We start from the raw sequence: 14,786 nt of genomic DNA on the forward strand, positions 1-14,786 counted from the left end.
CCCCCAAAAAGTGAACCGCACCAAGCCGTACCGTGCTGTACCATGCAGTGGAAAAGCGCCATAAGTGATCAAGGGCTTAGGACATTCCAATTCAGCCCATTCCAAGGGTTTCTCCAGTAGTGTGCACTTATGGAACATAATCAATGACGTACATCCGAGTAAACGAGACGGAGGGAAGTTTGCGAGTGAAGGGCATAAAAAAGCGGACTGGAATGTGGCCTATAAGTGTGTCCCATCAGGTAATGAAAAATGCTACACACACTTGTGGTCTTCATGCTCACTTGAACACTTGGACCAAATACAGGAAATACGTCATAGAAGTAGTCAAGTGGTCAAGTGCAAAGACCGCAAGTGTGGGTATTTGGAGAAGGGGGATATTCCGATTCAGCCCATTGCAAGGGTTCGGCCACTAGTGGGCACACGTGCAACGTAATCAATGACGTACATCTGAGTAAAGGAGACGGAGGGAAGTTAGCGAGTGAAGGACTTAAATTGGCTAGAAGGGATACAGCTCCGACCGGAAACTAACAATGAAATTAATGTTCTACCTATTAGATTGTGTTTTATTAACGTCTACACCTACCCCAACCCTAAACCTTCCCCTTACAATAATAATAATTATTGTTGTACAGTGTTACAAAAATTACGCTATATTGATGAGCGCATGCCCAGTAGCCGCAGCTGTATCCCTTCTAGCCTTAACCGACGTAAATAAATGAACTGGAACGCAAGTGAACTGAGTGCGTTAGATAAGGGAACCACTGTTCTAGTGATTCTGAAGACCTTGATTAGCTGCGTCGGGTGTGTTTAATTAGGGTTGGAGCTAAACTCTGATCTCCAGGTATAGGTTTGGACACCCTGTTCCAAAAAAATACAAATTGATTTTGGTTAATTTTATAAGGCGTTCTTATGTGCTTTGATAAATATTTCTGTTTTATACAGAACTTTTTAATGAATGTTATCAAAAAAAAAAAAATGAAAACACTCATCAACGCATTTAACTTTCAGTATTGTCAAAATCAGTATTTTTTTTTTAAATATCTAATACAATGAACTGATTAGTTCAACAAAGAAAGACTAAAAGGTTGCAGTATATTATAAATGTTGTTAATTACTTTGACCCACAATCAGAAAGTCCCATACAAAAGTATCATTGATGGTGGATTACGGTCTGGAAAAGTCATCATCATTGAAGGAGTCATCAATCCTGATGGGTTTGACAACAAAAATAACACCTTCTGTTTGAAATTTTCTCTTTGAATCACGACAGCTTCCAGCTGATCAGAAAAACATTCCTCTTCTTTCCCCAGAATGGAGATTTTTCTACGGCACAAAACTGGAATTGCGTTTTACTACAGTCCTCGTTTTGATGAGAATGTGGTTGTGTGCAACAGCTATGAGGATGGGACATGGGGCGATGAGGAAATTTATGAGCTCATGCCGATTGAAATAGGACAACCGCTGCAAGTAAGCAAACATTTGACTTTATGATCCCTGAAAGTACCATTGATATTCAAGTGGACAGTGTGGATATGACTGTAAATACACTGGACAATAACTGTACAGTACAATTAGGGAAAAGTCTGTAAAGTGTGCAGTACTGAATGATTTTAATGCATTTCAGGTCACCATTTTCTGCAGTCATCAGGGTTACGAGGTGTTTGTCAATGGTGAACAAACTCACACTTACAGCCATCGCTACACTAATCTGGAGGAGATTGATGTTCTAGACATTCGTGGAGATGTGCAGCTGAGCTTTGTGCAGCCCTGACAAAGATTTCATCCAGATCTATGAGGAAAAAATGTTCAAAACCTACAACAGCTGCAGTGATGATAATAATAATACTTAAAAATTAATAAACACAGTCTGTTCTGCAGTGATGTGTCCAACCTATCGGTGCTATCTGTGTTAATAATTCTAGTAAAATATGCCTACAAACACAATTTCTTGGGGGGGTTTACACAGGACTTTAGCTTTATATGTGTGAATAGCAGCGTAAACAAGACATTGAGGATTCAATCGTCGCATCATGCACCTGCTGCGCTTCTGTGAAAGGAGAAAAACAGAAATGAAGTCTATAAAAGGAATAAAATAAATAGGATCACACTAAATATATAATAGGCTATAATATAATTAACAGATTAACAAAAGGGGGAAAAAAAACTCTGTGCAACAAGTATAGGCTACGCTCGTTTTTGTGACACTCTTAATGCATTTTATTTATTTTCTTTGTCTTTTCATCGTCTGCTTGTTTACGTCTTTAATTGATTTTTCCGTACATTTCTGCCATATGTACATTAACTGACAGTCACCACTGATAAGCTACCACTAAATTTTGTTGAAACTTAATTTGCTGTAAAGTTGCTTTGCAGCGATTTGTATCGTGAAAAGCGCTATACAAATAAACTTGAATTGAATTATGTCTTTATTTGATTAAATCCACCAGATCGCACAGGCGCCTCATGCACACACAAACAACACTAGTTCTACCGTTGCCTGACAGTATGCTGTTTATAATGAATGCCACTAAAGCCTAATTAGATTCATTTTATAGTTGAATATATAATTTTATAACTACATATTTTTCATTATTGTTCTGTTCTGAATACCGTTAAATGTAAAATATTTGTTGTAGAGTGAGGGGAACTAAATAGGCTGTTTATATTTAAGAGTATTTTAATATACATATACAGTGGGTACGGAAAGTATTCAGACCCCCTTAAATTTTTCACTCTTTGTTATATTGCAGCCATAATGTTTATGTTCGTAAAGCTTTCCTTTTATTTACCGGTATTTAATATACATTTAAATGAATGTACTTGTTTGCAGTTACAAGGTTAACGAGTGTTTTTAGAGTAAGATTAATTTCTCTTTCACGAGATTACTTCCTCTTTTTGGCCGGGTTTCGTTTCTCCGTGTCGTAAACTCTAGGGGCGTGGCTTCTAAACTGGGCTGTTTTTAGGTGCGTGATATGCAAATGACGATTGTTTTCTGCCGCCATATTTATCAACGTGCGATCATTGTACGATGAGATTGGCGGCATACGAATGTTTCATGAATCACACGTGAACTCTGTCATAAGTTGTTTTGTGCACACGGATCTGCGCTCGTTTCTACGTTATATTGATAAATGAGGCCCACTGTGTTTTCTTACGGGCTTTGTAGTCATCTAACACTCACTTAAAGTTAACTATTAAAATAAGTTAATTTAATAAATGTGATCTTTAGCAAATCTCAGCGAATATATGCATGTTCATGCTGCACAATCTAATGTTGCAAGCTAGGACTAAATCTACTTGTCACGTTTCAAATGATTCATTTTAGTTTAGTTTTTGTTTCTATGTAAATTTTAGTCAGATTTGTGCACACGGATCTGAGCTCGTTTCTACATTAGATTGATAAATGAGGCCCAATGTGTGTAAGTCTTTGACTTGTGTTTCCTCAAAGTTTACCTAATTTGTTTGGATTTAGTTTCAGTTTGATTCTAGCTCCATGTTTAATCTGATTGCAATTTCAAGTGATCGTTACATTTAGATCTAATTAAGAACTAATAGAAAAAATCTATCATGAATTAATTTAGATATTTGATTATTTTGGACATCCCAGAGATCATGGATCCTATGATCACAAATTCGAAGTCTAATCTTAATCAAAGGTCGCAAGGTTCATTTAAACAAAATGGGAAATGTTCCTTAGGCTATAACTTTCTAGTTTCTTCATCAATAATATAATAACTGTCTTCGTTTGTGTTTTTGAATCTTAAAGAGGTCCGATGTGTTGAACAGTGACGCATTAATATCAATGAATCATGTTGCTGTGTATTAAAGGGGTCATATGATGCGATTTAAATTTTTCCTTTCTCTTTGGAGTGTTACAAGCTCTTGGTGCATAAAGAAGATCTGTAAAGTTGCAAAGACTAAAGTCTCAAATCCAAAGAGATATTCTTTATAAAAGTTAAGAGTCAACCACACCTACCTAAAACGTCTCGTTCTAACACGCCCCCACATATCTACATCACTATGTGGGAAGATTTGCATAACGCCGCCCAAATGTTCACGCAAAGAAAGAAGGCGTAACTTTTATTCTCGCTGTAGTATTGTTGTTGCCGCCGCCATGTCGTGAAGGCGCTGTGTGTTTCGTTGTGAAAGCGAAACTACTTTGTTTGGCCTTCCAAGGGTACACTGCTGAATGACATTATCGCTGAAAGAAAGTTGGACATACTACTGCTCACTGAAATCTGGCAATTACCTAATGACTTTATGGAACTTAATCTGTTGACTCCTCCTCGATACTGCCATCTGTCTAAACCACGTCTCATTGGCAGAGGCGGTGGCCTAGCAGCTGTAATTAAGAACAACTATAAGACTGACAACATTGATTTTCATGTTGTTGTTTGCTTTGAATATCTGTCATTCAGAATTTCTGGTCCTACACCACTCTTGATACTGCTCATCTACAGACCTCCTAAACACAATGCAAACTTTCTCTCTGATTTCACCGAGTTGCTCACTATTGCCTGTGCTCAACATAACAATATTATCATGTTTGGTGATTTCAACATTCATGTGGATATTGATTGTGCTTCTGCTAAGGACTTTATGGCTATATTGGATTATTTAGATTTTTCACAGCATATTGATTTTCCTAGTATTAGGTATTTAAGCAGGGATAGTACTGACTAACATGAAAAGTAAGAGCCCAGATGATGTCACTCACCTGTGAATGATGAGATTGGCGTGTGTAAGAGGCGGTGTCACGAATCCTGTCCATGGACTTCCGTTCAATCACCACCAGAGGTCACCCTTTCATTACATTGACTCTCGCACAACACAAACTGTCGCATATCACCCCTGACTACATATCCCATCATTCATTGCACTGATTGCACACAGCTGTTTCACTGATTGCACACAGCACTGATTGCACAGCTGTTTCATATCACTCACTCACTATATAACACTCACTCAAACTACCATTCTCTGCTGAGTATTGTTTAGCCTGTACCCTGTTCCGAGTCTCTGTGTTTCCTTGTTTTGTCTTGCCTTGCCTGTTTTCTCGGTTTCTGATCCTTGCCTGTTTCCCTGGATTTATCCCTCTCGTCTCGCCCCTGTGATTCTGTCTGCCGATCGTTGACCTACGCTAGCCCTAGGACTATTCTTGTGTTTTGCCCGCCATATACCTGTTTGCCATTGTTCGACCCTGCCTGTTATGACCACGTCTCTGAAATAAAAGCTTGCAGATGGATCCACACGTCTCACGTCTCGTCAGCCCCGTTACAGGCGGGGTCTTAGACTCAAAAAGGAAAACGCTGCCCATGTGTGGACACGTATAAAAAAAAAAAGCTCTCGCCTCAAATCATGTACCCTCCTTGTGTTAGTCAATGATTTATTTTTGTTTTTGGGATTATGATTATCTCTGTGTTTTAACACAAAAAGGAAAAAGAAAAAAAAAAGTAAACTTCAACGAAAACCGTATCCACGCTTGGGCTGGACTGAGAACGCCGGGCATCTATGCTGCATCGCTGGGCCAGAATGAGGTTGGGGCAAAATGCAGGTGAGTGACCTCTCTCTGGGTGGCTGTTAGCTGACACACACACACACACCCTTGCATCCCTGCATCTTGGTTAGGACTGCCTTCCACGTTATTTCGCATTATGTAGGCAAAGTTGTTTGGTGTTACGACCGATAAACAAAAATAAAAACCTCTGGATGCTTGTAGTAGTAATATATTTTGGTTCGTTATATCAGAGGTAGCTCACTAGACACACTCATTCTCATACACTTGACCTAATCTGTTTGGTTGGCATTAATAATGTCTGTGTCCAGGGTCTTGAAGTTGGCATGTCTGACCATAAACTCACTGACTTTAGTTTTTGTCTCACCCTTGCTAAACCTAAAACCAAATCTAAAATATCTTACCAAAACCTGAAAAACATAAACACCGACAATTTCTCTACTGCTATAGCTGCTTCTTCTTTTGCCTCTCTCTGTTAATCTCTCCTGTCCTGGTGCGATAGTATCATTATATAATCATGTTACATCTGATGTCCTGGAGGCTTTGGCCCGATTAAAGTCCACAACTGTCCCCTCAGCTCATTCTTCCCCTTGGTTTACTCCGGAGCTCAGACTAATGAAAGCTAAGTGTAGGCGTCTTGAACGGCTCTATAAGAAGACTCGTCTTCTCGTTCATGCGACCCTCTACTCATAATTCATATCACAGTTTAAAAAAAAGCACTTAACACTGCATACGCTAATTACCTGTCCACCATTACACACAGAGCAAAGTGCAAGCCCAAGACCCTATTCTCTGAGATCAACAAACTTGTTAAACCACCATCACCCTTTCTTAATGGTTCTTCTCACCTTTGTGATGATTTTCTGACATTTTTTACAGACAAAATAAAAACATTTTTATCAATCCTTTTCTTCTGTTGTTCTTCCAGAAACTGCTACTTCTCAGATACTTTATCCACTTTCAAACTTTTCACTAACTAATACATCTGTGGTTGAACAGCTGATTATGAACTCTAACTCCTCTACCTGTCAGCTAGATCCTATTCCAACACACATACCCAAAAACGTTTTCAGGAGGGAAAAGAAGTTGGATGTCCCATCAATGAAGAATAATTCACAAATCATCCACTAGAGGTCATGTCAGTGCTGTTTAACCAGTAAAAACACTATGACCTTAAATGACTTGCAGGTCAATCAGATTTATTGAAACATTGACCCCAGTTACAAAAACATACAAAGTGAAACATGAGAGGAAACTCTTTATAATATTAAATACATAAATATATAAAATAGAAAACAAAAAAAAAGAGAGAAAACAAAGAAAACTATAGCTAGGAAAAAAACTAGAGGAACTAGTAAAAGTAAAGGCCAAAGGCAAGTAACTAAGGAACGTAGAGATGTGACATTAGACACTGAAGCTTCAAAGCTTGTTAACAAAAAAAAAAAGAAACATCTCCAAGTGAAGTACTGTACCGGAGCTTGATTTGTTTTACCATAACCACGTGATCTGTGATGTCCGAAGCTTCGTTTATAAAGTATGTTTTGAAAAGCTAACAACATTAACATCATTCTCATTATGATAATAAATGATATTCGCTTTAATTCTGATTCTGGCAAAATATCAGTGCTGGTACTACTAGATCTCAGTGCTGCGTTTGACACTGTCGATCATAACATACTACTAGAGAGACTGCAAAACTGGGTCGGGCTTTCTGGGATGGTACTCAAATGGTTCTGGTCAGGGAGAGGTTATTATGTGAGTATAGGAGAGCATAAGTCTAAGTGGACGTCCATGACATGCGGAGTCCCACAAGGCTCAATTCTTGCACCGCTCTTGTTTAGCCTGTATATGCTCCCACTAAGTCAAATTATGAGAAAGAACCAAATTGCCTATCACAGCTATGCTGATGATACCCAGATTTACTTAGCCTTATCTCCAAATGCAGCCCCATTGAGTCCCTCTGCCAATGCATTGATGAAATTAACAGCTGGATGTGTCAGGACTTTCTTCAATTAAACAAGGAGAAAACTGAAGTCATTGCATTTGAAAACAAAAATGAAGTTCTCAAGGTGAATGCATATCTTGACTCTAGATATCAAACAACTAAAAATGAAGTCAAGAATATTGGTGTAATTCTGGAGACAGACCTTAGTTTCAGTAGTTATGTTAAAGCAGTAACTAAATCAGAATACTATCATCTCAAAAACATTGCAAGAATTAGATGTTTTGTTTCCAGTCAAGAGTTGGAGAAACATGCCTAGGATCGAGTCAGTTAGAAATACCAAGGGTTCACACAAAACCAGGGGAATCCGCTTTTAGCTATTTTGCCGCCCGCAGTTGGAATCAGCTTGCAGAAGAGATCAGATGTGCTAAAACATTAGCCACATTTAAATCTAGACTCAAAACTCATCTGTTTAGCTGTGCATTTATTGAATGAGCACTGTGCGACCTCCGATCTGATTGCACTGCATTTTATATATAATCATTTTCTATTTTTAACTGTTTTAAATTCATTTTAAATCCATTTTTAAATCATTTTAAAAGTTTATAAATTCATTGTTTTATTGTTGTGATTCTTTTTTTATATGATTATTTTACTTCCTTTCTATGTAAAGCACTTTGAATTACCATTGTGTATGAAATGTGCTATATAAATAAACTTGCCTTGTAGTAGTTTTTCTAGTTTCATGACAATAGGCTAAATTAATCATAAAAAAAATATTGGCGTGTTTTTGAAATTTCATTACAATTTTTGACCACGCTATCACAAAACATGTTGAGCACATTCAGGGCCTGGTGTTGAAGACACATACCAAGTTTCATAACAATACACCAATGCATTCGTAAAATACAGCATGTTTGTTCAAAATTCACTTCCACTTTGGTGAGCTTTTCGACAAATTTGTTTGCGCATTATTCGGAAATGGTTTGACTGATCAACTTCATTTTGCTTTAGTTGACATGGTCTGAAGATGAAATGGTTCAATTCCAAATGGTTTTGCTTACAAAAATTTTATTTATATTAAAAATTTTGTTACGAAAAAAGAACATGCATCTTAATGTGGGTCTTGAACATGTTTATAGTGGTTGTGGTTTGAACAGATGAGTAAATTATTCCACAACTGTACAATTATCCAACAATCACTCATTAAACAGTCGAGCACAGGCTTTGTGTTCGCTGGTCTGTATCATTCATTTGAGGGTGCTGTAGATCACAGATGCATCTTCCACAGTTTGAACATTTGATTGCCTGAAAAATCAAAACAAACAGGACGATGTTACAACCCTGATTAGATGATCTGTGCTGGTGATGTTGGATTTTTCTCACCTCTCGGCAGCATCGGGCTGATGAACTCTTATTTCGTCATACTGACATTCATTGTCTTCCGGTATGTTCATCTCTTTCTTTTGGTGATACTGGACAGTTGTGTACTGGATCTCCTCAGTATCTCTGGATTCAGGAGTTTCTCCTCTGAAGCTGCTGGGTTCCACACTGGCATACGGAGCGTCATTGACTGTATCAGGTTTAGTAAGAGACTCGTCATGGCCTGAAACTCTCTGTGACACATCAGCATAAAGATCAGTTTTGAAATAAAAAAAACTACATCATTATTAATTAAGAGATGTCTGAAGTGTAGATTCTCAGTACACAGAAGTGTGACTTATCAAATCACATGAATGTAGTGATGCAAAATACAAAGTATATTTCCTTGAGTCACTCATGGAGTAGAGAAGAATAGGACAGTATTTGATCAATTTAGTTTCTGCTTTTGTAAAGTCATGTCGTGGATGATTTACCTGTTTCATTGTGAGATCTTCAGTTTTAACACTCTTTCTTTTCCTGTTATAAGGACAGACATTAACAGCATATGAAAGAATGTACAGAGAAAAAATATGAATGCTGTTCTTAAGGATTACTAATAATCAAAAATGCATGAGCCATTTCTAATACATCAGAACAAAAGTGAAAATATATAATCTCTGCAGTTTTTGTTTTTTTTCAATTTAACTCGCATTGCAAACAAAATGATGATTATGATGATGAAGATAATGATGATGAATAATCCTCCAGATGTTGCTGCGATCACAATCACGTTCCTATCAGCAGCAGGATGAACTGAAAGATGAAGATCATCATAATTAAACTGATGCATGATGTGAAGATACAGGAGTGTGTTAATAAAAGCTTCACCTGTGACAGTAACAGCGTCTGATCTCTGAGATCCATGTTGATTGTGAGCCTCACAGTAGAAGCGTCCACTCTGTAGTGCACTGAAACTCTGTCCAGATCCAACAGCTGAGCTTTGATTCTCCTTAAACCAGCTGAAGTTCAGAGCAGGAGGTTTTGAATCACTGCTGCAGATCAGAGTCACTGAATCTCCCTCCACTATTTCACCAGATCCATTTATGAACACTGAGACATTCTTTGGTGCATCTAGAGAGGACATAAATTAAATATGTAGTTCCAAAATGTTACATTTACATTCAATTATTTAGCAGACGGTTTTATCCGTTAGAGGGTCAAGTTCTTTTTTTTTTTTTTTTTTAAGAAATAGAAAGAAAAGTCGATGGAATAGGAGTAGAATAGAGAGTGCTAGCGTTAGAGGGTCAAGTGTAGATGGAAGAGTTGTGTCTTTAGGGTAAAAGTCTGTGAAAGTTATAAATAAAACGTTTTTAAAAAGATCAAATGAATCTGTACTCACAGGTGACATTGAGATGAGCAGCAGGAGAGATGTAACTGTGTCCATGTAGAGCACAGCTGTATCTGCCTGCATCCTCTCTTCTACCAGATCCATTTATGAACACTGAGACATTCTTTGGTGCATCTAGAGAGGACATAAATTAAATATGTAGTTCCAAAATGTTACATTTACATTCAATTATTTAGCAGACGGTTTTATCCGTTAGAGGGTCAAGTTCTTTTTTTTTTTTTTTTTAAGAAATAAAAAGAAAACAAGTCCATTGAATAGAAGTAGATTAGAGAGTGCTAGCATTAGAGGGTCAAGTGTAGATGGAAGAGTTGTGTCTTTAGGGTAAAAGTCTGTGAAAGTTATAAATAAAACGTTTTTAAAAAGATCAAATGAATCTGTACTCACAGGTGACATTGAGATGAGCAGCAGGAGAGATGTAACTGTGTCCATGTAGAGCACAGCTGTATCTGCCTGCATCCTCTCTTCTGACTGACTGCAGCAGGAGTTGATTGTTTCCGTCTCTTCTCTCAGTTAATGGCTGTGAGTTTCTGTACCAGATGAATGTTGCTCTGTCAGTCAGAGTGCAGCTGCTTTTACATGTCAGACTGACATTATGACCCTCTGTCACTCTCTCAGGAGCCTCCACCTGAAGATCTGAACACAACACACACATTATATCTAGTGCTGCTGTCATACACTGATTATTATTCAACATAATGCACAGAAGAAGAGCTCAGCCTCATGAAAGTCACCTGTGACAGTAAGAGTCACTCCTGGATAACCAGTCCATTTTCCCCATTTTCCATCAGTGATGAATCTGAAACAGTACTTGTGTTCATCCTTCTGTGTCACATGACTCAGTCTGCTCAGTCTGATCTGCTGTTTGTCTCCCAGATACTGAAGCCTCTGACTGTATTCAGGATCCTTAGACAGATCTGGAGGCTCTTCACCCATTACAGGGTTTTTGGTCCAGAACACTTTCATGATCTTATATCCAGTAGGGTATGTATAAGTGCAGCTCATTATCACTGATGAGTCCTTTAGTGCACAGATGTGTGAATGACTGTAACTCACACCCCAATAACCACTAGAAACCCCTGAAATACAGAATTAATTTTGAGCACAACTTCATATTCTTTTAAGGCTCTCTAACATATTCTTTAAAATGGGTCATGAACTGCATTTTTAAAATTATTTTAAAATGTTCTTTGAGGTTCACTTATAATGTTAGTGTGATTTTACATAAAAAAACATAATTTAGAAGTATTAGGCTATTTTCTATCCTGCTTTTGAGCCTCTTTGCAGAACGGTCTGTTTTTATAGGCGGGGCTCATTCAAGACTCAAGGAAACGCCCACTGCTGTCATTGGCTAACAGTTTCTGTGACGTACTCTGAAAACAACATGGATCGTTTGGGTTAAAAACGTGTAAATACTCAGTATGATGATCTGGAACAGACAATGTAAGTGGTAAAAGCACGTTTACTCACACGTATGTGTTGCGACATTACTGTTGGATCTGCTCTAGTCGGACTCTGCGCTGCATCAGCGTTTACTTTCAGTCTCTCTGCCTGCGTCATACTCTCATTTAAAAATGAATCCGTAGTAAATTAAAGCAAACAAACAATTAGTGTTTAACTGAAGCGATCTGAAGCTCTTTGCTCATTTCCCCCCGTGTTTAAATCGGACGCGACTCTAGACAACAGAACCCATTATAATCTGTGATTCTGTGAAGCCTCTGACTGTATTCAGGGTCCTCAGACAGATCTGGAGGCTCTTCACCCTTTACAGGGTTTTTGGTCCAGAACACTTTCTTGATCTTATATTCAGTAGGGTATGTATAAGTGCAGCTCATTATCACTGATGAGTTCTTTAGTGCACAGATGTGTGAAGGACTGTAACTCACATCCCAACCAGCACCAGAAACCCCTGAAACACAGAATTCATCAGGATGAAAATGTTTTTTCAGTCACAACAGACCACAAACATATGATGATACTTTTTTACTGCTTGAAAACAGCAACTCTATTGAGTGATAAATGATGTGATGTTCATCATCAGCTTTTATGAAGGGTGTTGCAGAAAAGCAGAAGTAAAAGCACAGAGACAAAGGACTAAAAAAAAAAAAACAAGTAATCAGCCAAGAACAACATATCAAATAATTAATTAAACTGATATTATCAGGGGCGGACTTACCCATTAGGCAAAGGTAGGCGACCGCCTTGGGCCCCCAAAAGCCAAGGGCCCCCTAAAATACTTTTCATATAGGATATGCGCATTAAGCACTGACACGCGAACGGTTGCTGTTACGGTGTTTATTACCACGACAACCGTCCGAGTCAGTGGCGCCTGCAGGTGTATGGCACTGTGAGTACCATGAGCGCTCAGACTGACCTCAGATTTGCCCCGCAAACATTTCAGCAGTTATCATAGGCCTGTGTGTCCCATATTTCTGTCGACTGAACCAGCCATGCCATTAATTATGAATTTATCAGTCTTTTGCACGCGAAAGTCAATTTCTGTATAGAAATATTACGCCAAATTGAAGCTCAAAATTGTGCTATACTACGCACTTTCATGAGATCGGGTTAGCCAACAACAATGAATTTGTAGGCTATTTTACAAATGGGAATACAACGAATTCATGACAATGTTTACATTCAAGCTACCCGTAAAATTTATAGTGAAAGTACTTTAAAAGCGTCTGGAATGTAATAAAGTAATTGTAAAGCTGTTTTTAAAGCATTTGCTGCATGGGTAAAAAATAGGCTAATAAATAATTCACATATACAAATTTGCGTTGCAGCAAATCCTTTAAATGTTCAGGTATTCAGAACAGAGCAACATAAAAATCAGAAAAAGCAGCTATACAATTATAGGACAAAGTTTTACACATATGCGATGTGTGAAGGACTGTAACTCACATCCCAACCAGCACCAGAAACCCCTGAAACACAGAATTCATCAGGATGAAAATGTTTTTTCAGTCACAACAGACCACAAACATATGATGATACTTTTTTACTGCTTGAAAACAGCAACTCTATTGAGTGATAAATGATGTGATGTTCATCATCAGCTTTTATGAAGGGTGTTGCAGAAAAGCAGAAGTAAAAGCACAGAGACAAAGGACTAAAAAAAAAAAAACAAGTAATCAGCCAAGAACAACATATCAAATAATTAATTAAACTGATATTATCAGGGGCGGACTTACCCATTAGGCAAAGGTAGGCGACCGCCTTGGGCCCCCAAAAGCCAAGGGCCCCCTAAAATACTTTTCATATAGGATATGCGCATTAAGCACTGACACGCGAACGGTTGCTGTTACGGTGTTTATTACCACGACAACCGTCCGAGTCAGTGGCGCCTGCAGGTGTATGGCACTGTGAGTACCATGAGCGCTCAGACTGACCTCAGATTTGCCCCGCAAACATTTCAGCAGTTATCATAGGCCTGTGTGTCCCATATTTCTGTCGACTGAACCAGCCATGCCATTAATTATGAATTTATCAGTCTTTTGCACGCGAAAGTCAATTTCTGTATAGAAATATTACGCCAAATTGAAGCTCAAAATTGTGCTATACTACGCACTTTCATGAGATCGGGTTAGCCAACAACAATGAATTTGTAGGCTATTTTACAAATGGGAATACAACGAATTCATGACAATGTTTACATTCAAGCTACCCGTAAAATTTATAGTGAAAGTACTTTAAAAGCGTCTGGAATGTAATAAAGTAATTGTAAAGCTGTTTTTAAAGCATTTGCTGCATGGGTAAAAAATAGGCTAATAAATAATTCACATATACAAATTTGCGTTGCAGCAAATCCTTTAAATGTTCAGGTATTCAGAACAGAGCAACATAAAAATCAGAAAAAGCAGCTATACAATTATAGGACAAAGTTTTACACATATGTCATTATAATTTGTGTTTTATTTTTTAATTGTACGGAATTATAAAATAAAACGCAAATTATAATCAGGCCTGTTTTAGCCTTTTCCTTATTTTTATGTTTTAGATATCCATAAATTATGGTAATGAAAAATATGACTCGCCATCTCCTCGTTGGATGTGCCTTTAGAGAGAAATGCACGGATTACGTAATGAAAGAGTTTCTATTTTAGCTTTGAATTATTTCGCTTTAAAGTAGTAATTTAAAGCTTTCTATATCTTTTTTATCATGTCTGTGAGGCAATTCTGTGAGGCGGTTCATCATTGTGAAGCGCTCCCATTCAAGCCCGAGACGGCAGCGTTTGTTTTCTTTATTTTATAAAAGCACAACGTTTTGTTGATATTGTGAGTGCACACAAATAAAACTAGCCCCTTTACAGTTTAGAATGATGTATTACTCTTACCTTTATGAGCAAAAATGACTGCGTATTAAGTTGTTTCCACTGTTAGAAAAAAATGCCAGTGATGGCGCTGGCGCCTCCATGTGCTGCCGAGCGCGCTTCAGCTTCAACCCTCAGCACAAACGACTGGATATGAGTCTAACAGCACACATTTACCTAGGTTAAACATTAAACTAACATTGTGATATGCTTGAACTGTTTTATATCTATAGATTTTATTTTAGGCAA

The 14,786-nt window shown here is 37.9% G+C and overlaps 2 protein-coding genes across 2 annotated transcripts in view; one reads left to right on the forward strand and one right to left on the reverse strand.

The window, feature by feature from the left end:
* The window catches only part of LOC107703760 (galectin-9-like), a 5,581-nt gene extending 3,680 nt beyond the window's left edge, over positions 1-1,901 (forward strand). The window contains exons 6-8 of the mRNA XM_016506485.1: positions 1,132-1,214; positions 1,311-1,467; positions 1,625-1,901. Of these exons, the coding sequence (XP_016361971.1) occupies positions 1,132-1,214; positions 1,311-1,467; positions 1,625-1,771 (387 nt within the window). The 3' untranslated portion in view covers positions 1,772-1,901. The remainder of the gene's footprint in view (positions 1-1,131; positions 1,215-1,310; positions 1,468-1,624) is intronic.
* LOC107703676 (B-cell receptor CD22-like) overlaps positions 1-11,295 on the reverse strand; it is a 74,927-nt gene extending 63,632 nt beyond the window's left edge. Inside the window, exons 1-2 of the mRNA XM_016506400.1 lie at positions 10,959-11,295; positions 10,612-10,860 (exon numbers count right to left, since the gene is read on the reverse strand). Coding sequence (XP_016361886.1) covers positions 10,612-10,860; positions 10,959-11,229 — 520 coding nt within the window. The 5' untranslated portion in view covers positions 11,230-11,295. The remainder of the gene's footprint in view (positions 1-10,611; positions 10,861-10,958) is intronic.
* Positions 11,296-14,786: the final 3,491 nt, after the last annotated feature.

This window comes from Sinocyclocheilus anshuiensis, unplaced genomic scaffold (genome assembly GCF_001515605.1).
Source record: "Sinocyclocheilus anshuiensis isolate Anshui unplaced genomic scaffold, SAMN03320099.WGS_v1.1 scaffold274, whole genome shotgun sequence".
NCBI classification, from domain to species: domain Eukaryota; kingdom Metazoa; phylum Chordata; class Actinopteri; order Cypriniformes; family Cyprinidae; genus Sinocyclocheilus; species Sinocyclocheilus anshuiensis.